General features: G+C 41.3%; 1 protein-coding gene across 3 annotated transcripts in view; it reads right to left on the bottom strand.

Moving 5' to 3' along the window:
• The window catches only part of mocs3 (molybdenum cofactor synthesis 3), a 68,544-nt gene extending 47,304 nt beyond the window's left edge, over positions 1–21,240 (bottom strand). The window contains exons 1-7 of one of the 3 annotated variants that reach the window (XM_087991225.1): positions 20,996–21,094; positions 20,445–20,633; positions 13,736–13,871; positions 9,282–9,374; positions 6,524–6,644; positions 1,463–1,541; positions 1,268–1,381 (exon numbers count right to left, since the gene is read on the bottom strand). In XM_087991225.1, the coding sequence (XP_087847351.1) occupies positions 1,268–1,381; positions 1,463–1,541; positions 6,524–6,644; positions 9,282–9,374; positions 13,736–13,823 (495 nt within the window). In that variant the 5' untranslated portion in view covers positions 13,824–13,871; positions 20,445–20,633; positions 20,996–21,094. Of the gene's footprint in view, positions 1–1,267; positions 1,382–1,462; positions 1,542–6,523; positions 6,645–9,281; positions 9,375–13,735; positions 13,872–14,408; positions 14,819–20,444; positions 20,634–20,995 lie in introns of those variants that run through there. The other 2 variants (XM_043695554.2, XM_087991226.1) reach the window with 2 other exon arrangements.
• Between the last annotated feature and the right edge of the window lie 560 nt (positions 21,241–21,800).

The raw sequence follows: 21,800 nt of genomic DNA on the forward strand, positions 1-21,800 counted from the left end.
CCCTCAGTGTCAAAAACAAACAACAATTATGATGAGTACTTTAATGGCAGCACGGTTGCAGTGTGGTTAGCATTGCTGCCCCACAGCACCAGGCACCTGGATTTGATCCCAGCTTTGGGCAACTATCTCTGTGGAGTTTGCATGCTCTCCCAGTTTCTGCATTGGTTTCCTCTGGGTGCTCCAATTTCTTGCACAGTCCAAAGATGAGCAGGTTAGGTGGATTGGCCATGCTAAAGATTGCTATATAGTGTCCAGGGATATGTAGGTTAGGTGGATTGGCCAGAATAAAAAAAAAACAAGGTTATGGGTGGGTGATGGGTGCGCACTTTGGAGGGTCAGTGCAGATTTCATGGGCCTATTGGCCACTTTCTGCACTGTTGGAATTCTATGGTTTAACCACAAAGCCAACTATTTCCCAACTACATTCTAATTTACCTCATCTTTCCTCTTACTCCTTTCATTGTGACATGTAATCATCAAATTAATCCTTCATCTCAGTTTCTCTCAAAAAGAGACCAATATACTTTAGCAGTTTTGTATAAGAACAAGACAAGTAGGAGTAGAAGATAATCAGCCCTTCAAACCCATTCCATAATTCAATGGAATAATGGCTGCCTCTATTCGACTTTCTCATTCATTCCCCATATTATCTGATCTCTGAATCAGTAAACATCTGTCCAATAGCCTTTAATATATTAATGATTGAGGCTCCATTATATTTGTGGGTAGGGAATTCTTAAGATTCAAAACTGTAAAGAAATTTCAAATTATTCAAATGTTTATCCTATAATGCAATGAGCCATTTCAATCACATTGAATGGGTCTGGCATCACATACGTACCACAGTGGGTAAAGATGGAAGACTTCATTGCCTGAAGGACATTGATAAATCTGATGGGTTGCAATTTAGCCATTACAGAGACTAGTACTATATTTCAGCTTCCAGATGCCATGGTGGGACTTGAACCTGTCCATTTCAGAAATCCTAGTATCTATCATGCAAGCTACTTAAAAGGTTTGTATTTGACGTCAGTGAAGCAGGAAAAGATTTCCTCAGATGAAACTCAAATTCCTTTGTTGACTGGTTTTACTCAAGCAGATACATGAGAAAGAATATGAACCTGGGATCTCTAGATTACTAGTCTACAGTGTACAAAACATTATAACATGGCCACCCATTTGTCTCCTGTTCAATCTAGATCAATAACACTTTAAATGTAAACATCTGTGAAATAAAAGTTTTAAGTATTTGTTATTATTTCTTTACCTGTCCCTCCATCCTTAGAGCACTAGCTGATACCAGTGGCTTCCCATTCAGAACACAAGCGTCATTGACAAGAAACCGTGTAGGGACATTGTCAGAGCAATCCACTACAATGTCATATTTGAAGAAATTAGTTAAGAATAATCTAAATAATCAAAAATACTTTAATCCTCATCACAAAAACCACCATAAAAAAGGATATTGTTGAATAAGTTGCCTTGCATTCTTGTAGCTCAACTGAAAATGATATGGTATGCATTCAACATTTGAATTTAGCCTGTGGACAAGAAATAATAATTCAAAATTAATACATTGATTTAAAAAAATACTTGTTTGTCTGATACCCTTCTAAATGGTTAGATGCCTGCACATCTGTCAATGAAGTAAGATGACAAGGTGGTTATGGGTAAAATGGTACAAGTTAACATGCACAATTGATCTCAGTGACCAGTGAGAAACCCATGAAAGACTGTTGCTTCTCCAGGTCATCAGAAGGGACAGAATTATTTTTAAAACTTTTGCAATGCCCTATACAGAGCAACGGAGCGCATCATATTCTGCAAGTGGAAGGCCAATAAAAACTGAAAAACATGTTTGAAGAACTGTGATGTCTACTGCGCAATCCTTTTACCTCTTGTAGTTTTGAATATAATTCAAACTGATGGAATGCAACTCTCCTTTATCAGTTGATTAACAGTCCAAAGGGAAATCTGTTTTAGTAGTTTCACATTCTGCATAGGTTAAACACAGGAAACTTTAAATTATTTAACGTTAGTTGCCATAAAACAGTCAATCCTTTCAAGGATGTGACCTGAAAGAAGCTTACAAAATCATGAGGGGCATGGATAGGATAAATATATAAAGTCTCTTCCCTGGGGTGGGAGAGTCCAGAACTAGAGGGCATAGGTTTAGGGTGAGAGGGGAAAAATATAAAAGAGACCTAAGGGGCAACTTTATCACACAGAGGGTGGTATGTGTATGGAATGAGTTGCCAGAGGAAGTGGTGGAGGCAAGTACAATTGCAACATTTAATAGGCATCTGGATGGGTATATGAATAGGAAGAGTTTGGAGGGATATGGGCCGGGTGCTGGCAGGTGGGATAGATTGGGGTGGGATATCCATAGACAAGTTGGACCGAAGGGTTTATTTCCGTGCTGTACATCCCTATGACTCTATGATGTACATGGTCAATGTAAGAAAAGCAAAGGAGTTGGAAGTTGCACGTTGCACTTTAATACATATTACAGGGTTACTCTCGAGGGACCTTTACTTCATGAAAATAATTAAAAGCTGACTGTACATTAATGGCTGCAATATACCTAACATGAAAATTCAGGGAGATTAGAAAATGCAACAGGTTTAAGGCAGAGTTGGCCGAAAACAGCCCAAAAAAACCAAAATGAGCATCTGCTACCTGAAACTGCAACATCATAAAGAAGGGAATGAACACTTCCAATTAAAACTTTAATAATAATGGGCAAGTTGGCAATGCATAAATTGAAACATTGGGTAATTTGGTCAAGTTAAAGGAAAGAAGTAGTCACACGCTTATCAGGAGGACATCCAACGGAATATCTTAACTGCATTAAAACAGGGCAAGATAGTGCTCAAAAGGATGTCAATCAAGCATTTACCAGCAAGATTTACACACAAATAATGACTACCTGTGCACAGCACTAGAGGGTGGCTAATAACTATGGAACCCTAATCTAACAACTAGTCATTTGAAAGGAGAATGTGGAGTTCTAAATCAGCACCCAAACTGGAAAAAAAAGCTAAATTATGTATCTCATCATGATATTCTACTTGGAAATAATTTATACAAACTTATTAACCTAGTCAGCAAAAAGATGTCTTGAACAGATGATATCTTAAAATTAATGCACAATTTATACTCTGTTAATTACTATTAATCTATTGGACTTGTAGCACTCAGAAATTTTAATGAATTCTAATTATATTTTTAAGCAGTTATTCATTCTGAAGTTATAACAACATTAACCTTTCATAATTTGTAAAATAATCTTGAAATAAGATTTTGTTTCTCTAACAGTACAGATAAAACATGCTCTGAATGAACAGTTAATGAACCCAAGCTTGTTAAGACTGGATTCTTAGCATTTATGCTAATGTAATTAGGAGATCAATAATTTATCAATAGGGAAACTATAACCATACAGCATAGAAAAAAAGCTATTTGGTTTATCATGATTGTGATGACTTTTTGACAGTTATTGAATCAATCCCACTTCTCTGCTCTTTCCCCATTGACTTGTGATTGAACAATTCTAGAATTGTTTGCAACAATCAGACAGCTTTCAAAACTTCAAAGTACATATTGTCCAGGATCAATGGCACATTTTAAGAACATTAAGGCCTGCTGCAGTGTTCCAATGAGACTCAGCACAAGGTGAAAAAAATACATCGCACTTTCTGCTTGAGGACTCTACAGCCTTCAGACTGAATATCAAGTTAAATTTTAGGGCCTGAACATCATATGTCCTTTAGCTGCACCCACACCCACATTCCAGGGCTTGTCATCACATGGACTGCTCTCAGCACAGCCAACCCATTTTCGCCGAATTCTGGTCTCCAATATCAGCTTATCAGACCATAAGAAATAAGAGCAGAAATTAGGCCACTCAGCCCATCAAGTCTACTCTGCCATTCAATCATGGCTTATAAGTTTCTCAACCCCATTCTCCCCGAAACTCTTGATACTCAAAAACCTATCTATCTCAGTCTTAAATATACTCAATGACCTGGCCTCCACAGCCTTCGATGGCAATGACTGTAATAGATTCACCACTCTCCAGCTGAAGAAGTTTCTCCTTATGTTCTAAAAGGTTTTCCCTTTACTCTGAGGCTATGCCCTTGGGTCCTAGTCTCCCTTACCAATGTAAACATCTTCTCAACATCTACTCTATCCAGACCACTCAGCGTTCTATGTTTCAAGTAGATTCGCTCCCCTCCACACAGCAACTGTGTGGTTTTTGAAATTAAGTTGATGTAATTTTACTAAAAGTGTCTTATTGGAACAGCATATTGTTGTAGATTACAAGGCGAGGCGAGCTTTTCTGGGTGTTTGGTTTAATTAATAGAGGGGTTAAATCCCATGTTGTAACATAATTCTGATGAAGGGTCAACAGACCCGAACACTGGCTCTGTTTCCTCTCCACAGATGCTAACAGAACTGTTGAGTTTCTCCAGCAATTAACTTTGTTTCAGATTTCTAGCTTCTGGAGCTTTTGGTTCCTTTTTAACATTTTAAGAATATTGTATTGTCTGTTGTGTAATGCAAGGTCAAGTCACCATAATCCTAGAGGATGCAGGGACTAATGTAAATAAGTGAATGTTAAATCTCTCTGATACCTGGCAAACCATTTTAATAGCCTTCACATTGGAGTACCACAAGAGAAAGCACACAACTACCTCAGGACGTGTCAAAACACTTCTCAGCTAATTTAGAAATATTCTCACCAAAATGTTGGAATGTGGGAAACGCATTTGCTTGTTTCCATACAGCAAGTTCTCACAAACAGCAATTAAATATAACTAGTAATTTGTTTGAAGGACAAATGTTGGCCAGAACACCAGAAACAGCTTCACTGAATAGTATCATGGGATCTTTTACAGCTAACCGAGTAGGATTTGTAGCTTTCTAAGTGTCAATGACGGAATGACTAATTTAACTTTAACACTGCATAAACTGACTGCTACATTTGGCTACATAGCAGGGTGTTGCACTTCAAGAAAGTAACTTGTTAGCTGCAAAATATTTGATAATGCCCAAGGACGTAAGAAGTACCAAACAAATGCAAGTTTTTCCTTTTTTCAAACTCAGTCAATAAGTATTCATTACATAACTATTTCATCTCCCCTCCAGGTGAGAATAAATTTAGCTAGCAGCTTAGCCAAAAAAAAATACACAAGATCTTAGATTCCATTTGTAATTTGTGTTGAATTAGCTGATCTCAATCAGGACTGCAGTAAACTGCAGCAAGGGATATCCGGTCAGCATGGACGAGTCGGACCAAAGGGTCTGTTTCCGTGCTGTACACCTCTGTGACTCTATAACCGAGGAGTAGCAGATGGAGTTTAAGGTACAAAAATGTGAGGGGCTGCATTTTGGTAGTGCAAATTAGAGCAGGATTTATACACTTAATGATAGGGCCTCAGGGGTGTTGCCAAACAAAAAGACCTAGGGGTGCAGGTTCATAGTTCCTTGAAAGTGAAGCTGCAGGTAGACAGGGTGGTGAAGACAGCATTTGGCACACTTGCCTCCATTGGTTAGTGCACTGAATATAGAAATTAGGATATCATGTTGCAGCTGTACAGGACTTTGAAGAAGCCACTTTTAGAATACTGTGTACGATTCTGGTTGCCCTTCTACAGCAAAGATGCTGTTAAGCTTGAGAGGGTGCAGAAAAGATTTACAAGAATGTTGTGCCGGGACTGCAAGGTTTGAATTAAAAGGAGAGGCAGAATATGCTGGGGCTTTTATCCCCTAGAGCGGAGGCGGAGGGGTGACCTTAGAGGTTTATCAAAATCATGAGGAGCATGGATAAAATGAGTAGCCAAGTTCTTTTTCCGAGGGTGGGACAGACCAAGACTGGAGGACATAAGTTTGCGGTAAGGTGGGAAAGAGTTAAAGAAGGACCTGAGGGGTTAATTTTTACACAGGCGATGCATTATGGAACAAGTTGCCAGAGGAGGAGGTGGGTATAATTAAAACATTTAAAATGCATCTGGATTGGTATTTGAAAGGAAGAGGTTAAAAGGGATATGTACCAAATGCTGGCAAATGGGACTAGGTCAGATTGGGATGTCTGGTTGGCGCTGATGAGTTTATTTGAACAGTCTGTTTCCACGCTGTATGACTATCACAAGATCCTAGGTATAAGAAAGAGAAGAAAAAAAACTGCTTCAATACATTTACAATCTATCACTTTTTCTGGATATGCAACCATCTCAGAGGAACAACAAAATCTGTAACATGTACAAGGCACAGCATAATTTACATGAACAATAGTTGATTTGGTGAGCTTCCAGAAGGTGACCTACAACCGTGCAACCCATATTCCATCAAGGAAACAATACCTTAAAATGGTTTAGTAAAGGGAGAAAACTGATGAGCAACAAATGTTACAGGTATGCTGTTGAAATCTGTCAACAATGGAAGCTATACCCAAAAAGAAACCTTTTTTTTCAATTTAGAGTGATCAAAGAAAGTAAGAGACATAAACAAATATACTTACTGACTTATTCTGATTGCTGCAGACAATGCCTTTGGCACGCCTAACTTATCTTCTGTATGGAGAATCTGTCTCTGTAGGTTAGTAAGCTCCACATCATCATAATCAAGGAGTCCTAATCGACCTAAATTGACATTTCCACATTGTAATATCCTCTCCCCATCGCTCAGTTGCATTTAAATACATTACTGAACAGATTTTACTTATAGCAGATCCAATGTACAAAAGAGAAAGAAATTGACACAAAGCTAGTGCTGTCATTTTCAAATTGCTGGTGCCCCACAATATTTCAGGGTTTAAAAGAGGGCACTGCCAAGGTAACAATCAGAACTAACCGACAGTATCTTCAAAATGTTATGAATCCTGATGTTTCTCTACAGTTCATAGGAAGAGGGGTTCCAAACTACTAAGTTGAAACTTTATTGCTGGAACAGCACAGCAGGTCAGGCAGCATCCAGGGAACAGGAGATTCGACGTTTCGGGCACAGGCCCTTCTGAAGAAGGGCCTGTGCCCGAAACGTCGAATCTCCTGTTCCCTGGATGCTGCCTGACCTGCTGTGCTGTTCCAGCAATAAAGTTTCAACTTTGACTGAAGAAGGGCCTGTGCCCGAAACGTCGAATCTCCTGTTCCCTGGATGCTGCCTGACCTGCTGTGCTGTTCCAGCAATAAAGTTTCAACTTTGATCTCCAGCATCTGCAGACCTCACTTTCTCTTCCAAACTACTAAGCAATTGCTTCTCTTTGAAGCAGCTCTGGAAAGTAAATGGGGCATAAAATTATCATTAATGATCCAAGTACTTTTCCATGGATAAACAAGGGCTCCGTCAGAAATGGACACGTTAATATTGTTGAAAAGTGTGGTGCTGGAAAAACAGCAGGCCAGGCAGCATCCGTGGAGCAGGAGAATCGACATTTTGGGCATTAGCCCTTCTTCAGGAATGAGGCTGGCGTGCCAAGCGGGCTGAGATAAAAAGATAGGGGGGAGGGAATTAATATTGTTGTCAAATTATAAATTTAGGGATGGAAGATAGGAATAGGAGTAGACTAATCAGCCCCTCAAACTTGATCCACCTTTCAATTAGATCATGGCTTATCTGTACAACATCCATACATGCACATTAGGTACACATGCCTAACAAAAATTCTTTACAATCAGTTTTGAAAATGTTAATCATTCTAATGCCTACAACTGGTTCAGGAAAGACAGAATGTCAAATTCCCACTACGCATTGTGTGAAAACTGCTTCCAGATTTAATTCCTGAACGTCCCAGCTCTAATTCTGCTGCACCTACTATAATGAATATTTTAGTCAATTTAATGCTGCATTGAGATGACCTCTTAACTGTTTAAACTAAGTTTGATTCTCCTACTTCATAATTTACCATTTTAAGCCACAATAACATTCACATGCATCAGGGTTGTACCCTTTCTAAGGCAAAGCAATCTTTTCTGAAGTGGAGTCACTGAAATTGAATGCATTGCTCCTGATGGGTTCCAGCTAAGACCCTGTGTAACTGAAACATCATTTCCTCACTTTTGAATTCCAGTCCTCTTGAGAATAAAAAGGGCAACATTTCAACAGCATTTATGATTACATTTTATACTTGTGCAGTAGCTTTCAGTCATTGTGTCCATAGAATCCTAAATCCCTTTGCCTCATCACAAGATAGTCTATTTTGTCATTTCAGATAACCTCATTTTTCACTAGAATGAATTCCACTCAGTTTCCTTAGGTTCTTTTATATGCAAGTTCATAGCTCCTTGAAAGTGGAGTCGCAGGTAGATAGGATAGTGAAGAAGACGTTTGGTATGCTTTCCTTTATTGGTCAGAGAACTGAGTACAGGAGTTGAGAGGTCATGTTGCGGCTGTACAGGACATTGGTTAGGCCACTGTTGGAATATTGCATGCAATTCTGGTCTCCTTCCTATTGGAAAGATGTTGTGAAAGGGTTCAGAAAAGATTTACAAGGATATTGCCAGGGTTGGAAGATTTGAGCTATAGGGAGAGGCTGAACAGGCTGGGGCTATTTTCCCTGGAGCATCGGAGGCTGAGGGGTGACCTGATAGAGGTTTACAAAATTATCAGGGGCATGGATAGGATAAATAGGTAAAGTCTTTTCCCTGGGGTCGGGGAGTCCAGAACTAGAGGGCATAGGTTTAGGGCGAGAGGGGAAAGATATAAAAGAGACCTATGGGGCAACTTTTTCACACAGAGGGTGGTGCGTGCATGGAATGAGCTGCCAGAGGAAGTGGTGGAGGCTGATACAATTGCAACATTTAAGAGGTATTTGCTTGGGTATATGAATAGGAAGGGTTTGGAGGGATGTGGGCCAGGTGCTGGCAGGTGGAACTAGATTGGGGTGGGATATCTGGTCCCGAAGGATCTGTTTCCATGCTGTAAATCTCTATGACTATATTGCTCCTCCCATTCACACAAACCATTTTACCTTCCAAATTAGTGTTACCTGTAAATTTGGATTACAATTCTCTATTCCTTTAATTAAGTCATTAATATATGTGGTGAAAATCTGCAGATAAAGGATAGATCTCTGGGAGATAGCATGTCTCGTACTCCATACAGTAAAACATTTCTCCCTCTGAGAATTAGTACAATTCACAGAAGCAACACTTGTTCACAGACCTGCAAGTTTTATTGTTTCGTTGATCTATAATAACCTCCGTAAAGTCTCTCTCAAGCTTCCTGTGCAAAATCTATTCAAGAAAAATAAAGTCAAAATTCAAGACCTAGACTAAACTTACCAATGCCTGCAGCAGCCAAGTACTGAGCTGCAGGGCAGCCTAGACCTCCACATCCAACAATCAGAACAGCCTTCTTAGACAGATTCAGCTGACCTAAAAGCATGAAAACATCACGCCAATAGATTTAATTTGTTTAATCCAATATTAGGGCACATGTCACATTTAATTTGCTTATAATTATATTTTAAACATCAAGGATCCAGAAGATATGGGATATACTTCTAGTATTGGTGTCTGAAACAGACCATACAAAAATTTATGAGTAGGCAGATGATTGAAAAAGAAAATGAAATAAAACACAATATGGACTAGTTAGAACAACCATCCTGTTTATCTATTTCCAAGATAATATTGAGGAACAGAAAGTTAAATTATAAAAGTCCACACTTTTACTCAAAATACTTGTAACAAGTGTAAACGGTGCTTTGACTAGCGTTTTCAATATTGATGCGTTCATGGCTTCCCTGTCTCAATGTGCTGAATGTCTCTCAATTTCTGCCTTTTTATAATGAGGACATAGATATTGGATTTGTCTTTTAAAAATGTTAAGTTTGAAAAGCTTACAGGTCATTGGAAGGAATAATGGAGAAAATTTAATTTTGTTTCTATGTTAGGTTACAATGTTTTTTCCCCAAATGTAAGTTCCAAGGTTAAATCATTTCCAATTTTTCTTTTTGCACTGAGTAGCACATCAAGACATGTTTTCTCAGTTTCTAATAATGGCAATGAATTATTTTTGAAGCTAAGCTCTTCCACTGCAGAGTGCAATCGTAATTCCCAATCTATTCTAACACTTGTATGTGACTGGCTAAAAACAAAAGGGAGATTTAAAACTAGATTATAATTAAAATGTATAATAGATACCAATGTTAACAGTATCATATAAAACAACAATTAGAAGCATTCCACCCTCACTGTCCCAGATCTATTTACAATATCAGGTAGTAGGACAAAGTATCCAGCTCTGAGATTTTTGCAAACTGCTGCATAACTGGCATTAATGTTGGTCAGGATTCAGCTCTGTTGGATCAATCATGTGGTTTAGGTTTGCATGAAGAATTTTCACATAACAAAAAACAATAGTACTCTAAGCCAGCTACACACGGAAATCAGACCATAGGACATCTCAAAATTAGATATAGCCTCAGTTTGCTAGAGTTTTCAAGCTAAATCATGGGGGACGTAACCCTGGATAAACACAAATGGAAAACTCTCTGTTCTCAAGCTGTTTCAACATTTAAGAGAACAGTCAGATGACTTTAGAACAAGCACTTCATATGTAGCATTTGCAATAAGAGATTTCGGTAATGTCACACAAGATTACATTAACCTAAACTGCAAACTTGTCTTTATTTGCTTCTTTGCTGAACACTCATCTGTAAAAGCAATGGAACAATCATTAATTGGGATTATATATTGTGTTCAGTATTCCATATGTGAAAATAAATTAGTCATTACTATATGTGGAATTCAAGTAGTGCAGAATTATAAAAAGTCAAAACATTTGCGATTATTATTGGAATAATTTAGAGCCAGCTTAGTCCAACTTCTCTCATATCAGCAATGTGGCAGTAAGGATACAAGCATAATAGCCACTGCTTAATCCAATCGCTAGATCTGGGTTCAGAAAATAATTACAAGGATGTTGCCAGGGTTGGACGGTTGAGCTAAAGGGAGATGCTGAATAGGCTGGGGCTGTTTTCTCTGGAGCATTGAAGACTATGGGGAGACCTTACAGAACTTTATAAAGTCATGAGAGACATGGATAGGGTAAACAGACAAGGTATTTTCCCAGGGGTGAGAAAGTCCAGAATCAAAGAACATAGGTTTAATATGCAAGGGGAAAGATTTATAAGGGATCCAAGGGGCAACCTTTTTCATGTAGAGGGTGGTGCATGTATGCAATCAACTGCCAGAGGAAGTGGTGGAGGCTGGGACAATTAGAACATTTAAAAATCATCTGGATGGATATATGAATAGGAAGGGTTCAAAGAGATATGAGCTGGAAATGTGTTGCTGGAAAAGCGCAGCAGGTCAGGCAGCATCCAGGGAACAGGAGAATCGACGTTTCGGGCATAAGCCCTTCTTCAGGAATGAGGAAAGTTTGTCCAGCAGGCTAAGATAAAAGGTAGGGAGGAGGGACTTGGGGGAGGGGCGTCAGAAATGTGATAGGTGGAAAGAGGTCAAAGTGAGGGTGATAGGTCAGACTGGGGTGGGGGCGGAGAGGTCGGGAAGAAGATTGCAGGTTAGGAAGGCGGTGCTGAATTTGATGGATTTGACTGAGACAGGGTGGGGGGAGGGGAAATGAGGAAACTGGTGAAATCCGAGTTCATCCCTTGTGGTTGGAGGGTTCCTAGCCGGAAGATGAGGCGTTCTTCCTCCAACCGTCGTTTTGTTGTGGTCTGACGATGGAGGAGTCCAAAGACCTGCATATCCTTGGTGGAGTGGGAGGGGGAATTGAAATGTTGAGCTACAGGGTGATTGGGTTGGTTGGTCCGGGTGTCCCAGAGTTGTTCTCTGAAACGCTCCGCAAGTAGTCGGCCTGTCTCCCCAATATAGAGGAGGCCACATCGGGTGCAGAGGATGCAATAGATGATATGTGTGGAGGTGCAGGTGAATCTGTGGCGGATATGGAAGTTTCCTTTGGGGCCTTGGAGGGAGGTGAGGGGGGAGGTGTGGGCGCAAGTCTTGCACCTCCTGCGGTTGCAGGGGAAGGTGCCGGGAGTGGAGGTTGGGTTGGTGGGGGATGTGGATCTGATGAGGGAGTCACGGAGGGAGTGGTCTTTACGGAATGCTGATAGGGGAGGGGAGGGAAATATATCCTTGGTGGTGGGGTCCGTTTGGAGGTAGCGGAAATGACGGCGGATGAGGCGCTGTACATGGAAATTGGTGGAGTGGTAGGTGAGGACCAGTGGGTTCTGTCCTGGTGGCGGTTGGAGGGGCGGGGTTCAAGGGCGGAGGAGCGGGAAGTGGAAGAGATGCGGTGGAGGGCATCGTCGACCACGTCGGGGGGGAGGCCATCTGGGTTGTGCGTTTTTAGAACTGGTCCTCCTGGGAGCAGATGCGGCAGAGTCGAAGGAATTGGGAGAATGGGATGGCATTTTTACAGGGGGCAGGATGGGAGGAGGTGTAGTCCAGGTAGCTGTGGGAGTTGGTCGGTTTGTAGTAGATGTCCGTGTTGATTTGGTCGCCTGAGATAGAAATAGAAAGGTCGAGGAAGGGGAGGGAGGAATCTGAGACTGTCCAGGTGAATTTGAGGTCGGGGTGGAAGGTGTTGGTGAAGTGGATGAACTGTTCAACCTCCTCGTGGGAGCACGAGGCGGCGCCGATACAGTCATCGATGTAGCGGAGGAAAAGGTGGGGGGTGGGGCCAGTGTAGTTGCGGAAGATGGATTGTTTCACATATCCTACGAAGAGGCAGGCATAGCCAAGTGCTGGCAAATGGGACTAGATTAGTTTAAGATATCTGGTCGGCATGGATGAGTTGGACTAAAGGGTCTGTTTCTGTGCTATACATCTCTATGACTCAGAAGTATTTCTGCAACTGCACGTCACACTTCTATTTTCTACGAAAAGTGAGTAAAAGCAGTAATCTAAATCATACCACTTTTATTCACAGATCTCTTTTTCTCTCAAGGTATCAATACAACATCAGCCCTGTAAACAAAGAAATTCAAATTCACCATCCCTTTCTGAAAAAAAAAAGTATTTTAAGCATGTTTGAAAATGGTTAAAAAGTGAAATCTGTTTTCACAATAAAGGCTTTCAGCAGGATTTTGTTACACCGCCCAATATTTAAAAAAAATTTAAAATCTGCTTTTTAGAGATGCACTACTTTCTTTTGAAAACATAACTGTCAACCAAGAAAACTCATTTGCTTTTAATAATAACAGCATCAGATAAATATAGTCTTTTGATAAGATAGAGGGGGGAACCACCTAGGTGTCTCCCCAGTTGGTTCAGCAGCTTTGAACCTATAAAACCCCCAAACAGAATTCAAATTTACTCAATAGCTCACAAAATGCTAGATTTGGGGCGGCACGATGATTCAGTGGTTAGCACTGCTGCCACACAGCGCCAGGGACCCGGGTTCCCACCTCTGGCAACTGTCTGTGTGGAGTTTGCACATTCTGCCCATGTCTGTGTGGGTTTCCTGCGGGTGCTCCGGTTTCCTCCCACAGTCCAAAGATGTGCAGGTTAGGTGAATTGGCCATGCTAAATTGCCCGTAGTGTTAGGTGGATTATAGGGGTGGGGTTGGGTTTCTCTCGGAAGGATCGGTGTGGACTTGTTGGGCCGAAGGGCCTGTTTCCACACTGTAGGTAATCTTATATAATTATATATTGAATTCAAATTTTCTACTTGAACTCCACCACTGATATTACTTGTCCAATACTAGAATTGTTAAGTCTCAAATTTTATGAACTATATTCATTCTAATTATTTTAAATATTACCTTTGACTCCAAACTCTGGGATGATGAGCTGTCTGCTGTATCTCAGGATTTCTTCATTAGAGAGAGATTTTTCTTCCAATGGAGGCATCTCTGTTACTTGTTTCAGTAATGAAAATGTATTTCCAGAATGAGAATCCTGAAAAAGAAAGACATTTAGCGAACTGGGAGGATAAGAAAGATGTGATCTGATGAATAGGCATGGACCTAAAATGTTGACTCTGTTCCTCGCTCTGCTAAAGATGCTTGGTCTGCTGTGTATTGCCAACATTTTTACATAAAAAGATGTCACAGAATCACGGAATAGCTACAGTACTGTAGGGGTACATTTGGCCTATGCCGTATTACCAAAAAAGTATTGCAACTAATGCCACTCCCCATACTACTTCCTGTAGTCATAGAGATGTACACCACAGAAACAACTTGCCCATGCTGACCAGATATCCTAAATTAATCTTGTCCCATTTGCCAGCATCTGGCCCATATTCCTCTAAACCTTTCCTATTCATTTACCAATCCAGATACCTTTTAAATGTCCTAATTGTATAAGGCTTCACCACATCCTCTCGCAGCTCATTCCATACACGCATCACCGTCTGCATGAAAAGGGCAGCACAGCGGCTCAGTGGTTAGCACTGCTGTCTCACAGCACCAAGGACCCGGGTTTGATTCTCACCTCAGGAGACTGTGTGGAGTTTGCACATTCTTGTGTCTGCGTGGGTTCCTCCGGGTGCTCCGGTTTCCTACCACAATCTAAAGATATGCTGGTCAGGCGAAATTATCATGCTAAATTGTCCATAGTGTTAGGTGCATTAGTCAGGGGTAAATGTAGGAGAATTGGTCTGGGTGGGTTACTTTTCAGAGGGTCGGTGTAGCCTGTTTCCACACTGTAGAGTATCTAATCCAAATACAAAATCTTTCCCTCTCCTCAAACCTATGCGCTTTAGTTTTGGACTGGCCCACTCCCGGGAAAAGACCTTATCTATTCAAATGGAGGTAGGTACTGCAGATGCTGGAGATCAGAGTCAAGATTAGAGTGGTGCTGGAAAAGCACAGCAGGTTAGGCAGCATCCGAGGAGCTGGGAAAAATCGACGTTTCGGGCAAAAGCTCTTCATCACCATTCCTGATGAAGGGCTTTTGCCTGAAACGTCGATTTTCCTGCCCCTCGGATGCTGCCTGACCTGCTGTGCTTTTGCAGCACTACTCTGACCTTGTCTATTCATCATATCCATGCTCCTCATGGTTTTTATGAACCTCTGTTGGGTCACCCCTCAGCCTCCAATGCTCCAGAGAAAATAACTCCAGTCTACTCAGCCTCTCCCTTTACTTCAAACCCACCAACCCTGGCAACATCCTCCTGCACATTCTTGTTCAGATAGTACTTCAATTCTCTTGAATGCCCCATTTGAACTTGCCTCCAAAATACTCTTAGGCTGTGCATTCATGATCCTAACTATTTGCAGCATGAGAGTTTTTTGTCATTTCATCACTGCTTTTGATAATTACCTTAAAATCCATGCTCTCTTATTCTGAAACCTTCCATTAACAGGAATAGTTTGCCCCTACGTATTCAGAGCAGACCTTCAGGATTCTGAATACACCTATTAAAGCTCCTCTCAAACTTCTCCAAAGGAAGAAAAGAAACAGACCCAACATCTCTAATTACTTCACCTAACTCAAATTCTTCATCCCTGAAACCACTTTTGAACTGCTGCTGCACTCTCTCTAACATCTTCACATCCTTCCTAAAGTGTGGCAACCAGGCGAGGACATAATATTCCAGCTGAGGCTGAAGCAATGTTCTATTTAGGTTTAACATAACATCCTTACTTTCATTCTCTATGCCCTTACTAAAAGCGCCCTGGATACTGTACAATTTATTAACTGTACTCTCATCCTGCTCTGTCGCCAATCATTTATAAATGAATACACCCAGATGCCTCTGCACCCACTTTAGAAATGTAGTCTTTGTTTTACAAGACCTCTGCTTTTTCTTCTGACCAAATTCTGATCACTTCTATATTAAACTTGTCACTTAAACTTCCATTCCACCCATCTGTTTATGACATTTCCACATTATCCTCCTCATGGTTCAAAATACTTTCAAGTGGTCTAATCCACAAATTCTAGAATTGTGCAAAGTGCACCAAAATCTAGATATTAATATTAGCAGACATCTGTACACCAACTAATGGAGAGTCTCAAGTCTAGAAAATGTCTAATATCCACTACTTTAAGTTAACCATATTATTACAGTTCATTTTAATCACCAAACTCTAGATATGCACACCAGTCCTATTTAGCAGCATCTAATCAAATGCCTTTTGGAAGTCCACATACAATACATTGTTTTTAATGTTCAACCAAGGGATTTTAGGAGTCACTGACTGGGCCAGCATGTATTGCCTTCTTTACCAGCCATGGCTAAGTTACGTTCCTTAACTGCTGAAAGCCTGTAGGAGAAGGAACACCCACAATGTTGTCAGAAAGGGCATGCAAGGATTTTGACCTAGCAATATTGAAGAAATATGATACATTTCCAAGTCAGGATGATTTGTCACTTGGAAACTGTACTTGCAGGTGGTAGTGTTGCTAAGTATCTTCTGCCTTGTCATTCTAGGTGGTAGAGATTGAGGGTTTCAAAAGTTGCTGTCATTGGAGCTTTGCTGAGTTGCTGTAGTGCACACTGTATATACAAACTGCTGTCACAGTGTGTCGGTCGTAAAGGGAGTGGATGTTCAAGGTCATAATTGGATGCAATCAAGTCAACTACTTCGTATTGGATGGTGTCAAGCGTCTTGAGTGTTGTTGGAGCTGCACCCATCCAGACAAAGGGATACTATTTCAATCTGCTCCTCATGTTTTGTAGATGATCCAGACCCTTTAGGTAGAAGGAATTACTTGTTGCAGAATTCCTACGTTATGACCCATTCTGGTCACCAGAGTGTGTGTGTACCTGGTCAAATTTCATTTGGTTTCTGGACAATATTAACCCCCAGAATGCTGAAAATGCAGGATTGAGTGATGACAATACCACTGAATATCAAGAGGTGATGGTTAGGTTCTCCCTTGGAGATGACTATTGGCAACATACAAATACTGGGTAATATTGAAATTGTACTGAAACAATTTGGCTAGGGTCACAGCTAGTTCGGAAGCACAACTCTTTCTTCAACACTGTTAATCGAATGCTGACAGGGCCAATAGTCTTTTGCCATTTTTGGATATCATGTGAGTAAAGCCAAATCATTTGAAAACTGTATCTGTGAACCTCAGGAGTAGGTCAAGGCAGATCATCGACTTGACATATCTGTGTTCAGTTTTACAGTTTGTACTAATGTGCAGCTTTCATCAATTACCCTCTGTTCATCATGGGGTCAGAAGTGGGATGTTCATAAATGATTGCAGAATATTCAGATGCATTCATGACTCATGAGATATTGAAACAGTACATGTCTCCAAATGTAGCAAGGCCTAGAAACATCCAGGTTCAGGCTGAAAGGTTGCAAGTCATATTCACACCACGCAAGCGCAAGGCAATGATCGACTCTAACAAGTGAGAATCAAACAATCGCCCCTTGATATTACCATAGCTGAAACCCCACTGACAACATTAGCCAGAAACTGAACTGGAAACACCCTGTTAATACAATGGTGACAAGAGAAAAGTCAGAGGCTAGGATTCCTGCAGCAAGGCACGGTGGCTCAGTGGTTAGCACTACTGCCTCACAGCACCAGGGTCCCAGGTTTGATTCCAGCCTCCAACGATTGTCAATGTAGAGTTTGCACATTCTCCCCCTGTCTGCGTGGATTCCCTCCGGGTGTTCTGGTTTCCTCCCGCAGGCCAGGTGAATTGGCTGTGCTAAATTGGCCATAGTGTTAGATGCATTAGTCAGAGGGATCTGGGTTACTCTTCGGACAGTCGTTGTGGACTGGTTGGGCGGAAGGGCCTGTTTCCACACTATAAAGAATCTAATCTAAAGTAACTCATTTCCTTACTTCTCAAAACCGGTCATTGTCATAGAGGTCTACAGCATGAAAACAACCTCTAACATGCTCAGGCCATCCATTTTTCACAATTCAAACTAGTCCCATTTGATCCATATCCCTTCTTACCAATCCCATCCATGCACCTGTCAAAATGTTTCTTTAATGACAAAATTTGTACTTGCTTCCACCTCTACCTCCAGCAACCCATTCAGACTCTGACCACCCTGTGTGTGAAACTTTTGCCCCTCTGGACCCTTTTGTATCTCTCAGCTTAAACGTATGCATTCTAGTTTTAAATTCCCCTACCATGAGGAAAAGCTGTCTTCTATCTATCTATCTTATATATGACTCTCATGATTCTATATACCTCTATAAGGTCACCCTTCAGTCTCCTACGCTCCAGGGAACAAAGTCCCAGCCTGTCCAACCTCTCCTTATAACTCAAACCTTCAAGTCCAGTTAAGCTCCTAGTAAATCTTGTCTGCCCTCTTTCTAGTTTAATAATATCCTTAGTAGGGCAATCAAAACTGCACACAGTACTCCAAATGTGGCCTCAAAATGCCTTGTACAGCTGCAACAAGATGTCCCACCTCCTGTACTCAATGCTCTGACCAATGAAAGCTCACATGCCAAAAGCCTTCTTTACGTCCTGTCTACTTGTGACTCCATTTTCAAGGAGCTATGAACCTGTGCCTTTAGATTTCCCTGTTCTATAACACTTGCCAGGGCCCTGCTATTGACAGTGTATGTCCTACCCTGGTTTGCTTTACCAAAATGCAACACTTTGCATTTATCCCAATTAAACGCCATCTGCCATTCCTTCACCCACTGGCCAGGTGATCAAGATCTCACTGCATTTCCAGATAACCTTCTTCACTGTTCTCCACCTACAAGGCACAAGTGATACTCTTTACTTGCCGTTTGAGCACACCTTCAACAACAATAAGAACAAAAGTGAAGTACAGCACAGGTACAGGGCCCTTTGGCCCTCCAAGCCTGTGTCGATCATCTTGCCCTAACTAAATTAAAAGATAAACATTCTGCCCTAATTTGGTCTGTATCCCTCTATTCCCTCCCTATTCATGTAACCATCCAGATGCCTCTTAAACGTCTGCTTCCATCATCTTTTATGGCAGGGCATTCCACGCTCCCACCACTCTGCATGAAAAACTTCCCTCGCACATCTCCCTTAAACCTTCCCTCTCTCACCTTGAACTTGTGCCCCCTTGTAATTGCAACTTAAACCCTGGGAAAAAGCCTCTGACTATCCACCCTATCTATGCCTCTCATAATTTTGTAGATCTCTGTTGGGTTTCCTTTCAGCCAGTCTTTCCAGTGAAAACAATCCTAGTCTTTTTCACCTTTCCTCAGAGGCAGTGCCCTCAAGATCAGGCAACATCCTGGTGAACCTTCTCTGTATTCTCTCCAAAGATTCCATGTCCTTCTGGTAATGTAGTGACCAAAACTCTACACAATACTCGAAATGCGGCCTAACAAGGGTTTTATGTAGCCGCATCATGGTTTGCCAATTCTTGTTCTCCATGCCTCGGCTGATGAAGGCAAGTATGCCATATGCCTTCTTAATCACCTTGGCCACCTGTGTTGCCACTTTTAGGGAACTGTGGACCGGCATGCTCAGATCTGTCTGTATGATAATGTTTCTCAGGGTTCTGCCATTTACAGTATAATTAAAACCTAAATTTGATCTCAAATGATCACCCCGCATTTGTCTGTATTAAACTTCATCTGCCATTTCTGTGCCCAAGTCACCAATCTATATCCTGTTGTATCCTTTCACAATCGTTAGTACTATCAACAACTCCTCCAATCTTCGTGTCATCTGCAAACTTACTAATCAGACCACCACATTCTCCTCCAATTCATATATACACACACACACACACACACACACACAAAACAAACAGAGGATCCAAGACCAATCCCTGTGGAACACCACTGGTTACCCATTTCCATTCTGAAAAACACCCTTTCACAGCCACCTGTCTTCTATGACCAAGTCAGTTTGTATCCATCTAGCCAGCCCTTCCCAAATCCCATGTGATTTTAGATTTTGTACCAAACTACCATGTGAGGCTTTATCAAATGCCTTACTAAAGTCCATATAAATTACATCCACGGTCCTTCCTTCATCAATTACTTTTGTCACCTCTTCAAAAAATGCAATCAGTTTAGAGACATATGGCCTTTCTCATACAAAATCATGCTGTCTGTCACTAACTAGTCCATTATCATCCAAATGTGCATAGATCTTGTGCCTTAGTATCTCTTCCAAGAGGTTCTCCACCACAGACATCAAGTTCACCTGCCGATAACTTCCTAGATTATCGCTGAAGCTCAGCACCATCCAGGGCAACAGAGCACATTGGCATCACATGATTGACACCACAACTGATAATATTATAGAAATAGTGTGTATCATATAAATGATGCACTGCAGAAATTCTGCAATGCTCCTTCGACAGCACCTTCCAACCATGGCCACTGCCATCAAGAAGGGCAAGTGCATTGGATACCACAACTTCAAGCTATTCCCAAGCTAGACTTGGATTTTGACCACTTTTCTTTCACTATGGACAAGTCAAAATCTTAGAATTCCCTCCATAGCAGCACGGTGGGTGTACATATATCTAATCTACTGCAGAGGTTCAATATGTCACTTCTGGTGTCAACGATACGAAGGATATGTCCCAACCAAAAGACCTCGTTTTGAATGAGCAGTGCCTCAAGTTGCTTTCAGGAGGACACTGTTGTTAGACTATGAGGTTTGGAGGATCTTGCAAAGGCACTGTTGATTAGACATTTTCAATGTTTTGCCATCTCCCAAGCTTGGGCTCAACCAGGATACTCCATGAGTCTTCACAGCAGGCAAACATTCACAGTTGGGCTTTCCTATGTGTTGGAGTACAGCAAAAGAGTTTTGTTTACAATAGTGAAAGGGATACAGTAGCAGAGGCATAACAGCAAGATCATAGCTAAGCTGTATCTTAACTCCATCTGTTAACTTGGTACCCAATTCTTATTAAGCAGCCTTATCTAAAGTAGCGATTCAATTTCAGTTTTTGATTTCTCAATTGACCTAGTCTGGGGAGGATAGTGAAGTAACAGCAATACAATCTTTACCAGTCTGTACTAAAACTATTAGACTGCATTTACTGTTCTCGAGAACTAGAGACATTGATGGTTAAGCTGACATAAAAGCAGTTCTTCAGAAAGACAGTTGGTCTGAGGGTGGGGAGACTCTCTTCGTGTACCTGTTGTAAGTTGACAACCACTGCCTTTAACCTCTGCACTTCCTGCTCCTTCTTGAATAATTCATCTCTCAGCCTCTCCACCTCCTTCTCCTTCTCCTTCTTCTTCTTCTTAAACATTTCATCCCTCAGCCTCTCCACTTCCATGTTCAAGCTGAAAAACAGTCCCTTAAATCGTGCTTCTCCACGTGCACTCCCGCTTCAATGTTGAATTCAGCCGGAGGACCAGAAACAATGCAACACACGGAAAGCTGCGCCCTTAACATGGCCGTGCCCTTCCTATACTAAGATGGTCGTCAACGCTGCCTCCTTTCGCCCTTCCTTTACAAAGATGGTCATCCACTCTGCCTCTTAACTTATGCAGGTCACCACCGCTGCAGTTTCTGAGCAATATGTCCGACATTCTCCAATATGTCCTTACAGAAGGATTTTCTCTCTAATTTTTTTGAATTCCCCACTTTGTTCTTATTTTTGATCACTGATTTCAAAGCTGTTCGGCATCGATGGTTTTCAAAGGCTCAAATATTTGGAATTCTTTCTGTTTATTTTAATCCGTTCAGACGTGTCACGACAAACCCCTGGGTCTTCGGCTCAGAGGCAGGGACACTAGCACCGCCTCACAAGAGATTTTAATATTTAAAAAAATTTACATTTATGAATCTTCTTAATCAACCTGTTCAGGCAGGTTACGACACACTTGGAGTGGGTGGGACTTGAACCCAAGACTTCTAACCCAGAGACAGAGATGGTACCGCTGCACACAGGACTCGCAAATTCGAATAGAACCAGGGACCTCAATTCACTCAAC

The sequence above is a fragment of the Chiloscyllium plagiosum genome, unplaced genomic scaffold (genome assembly GCF_037043375.1).
Source record: "Chiloscyllium plagiosum isolate Xiang-an unplaced genomic scaffold, Cpla_swu_hap1 HiC_scaffold_10, whole genome shotgun sequence".
NCBI lineage: Eukaryota > Metazoa > Chordata > Chondrichthyes > Orectolobiformes > Hemiscylliidae > Chiloscyllium > Chiloscyllium plagiosum.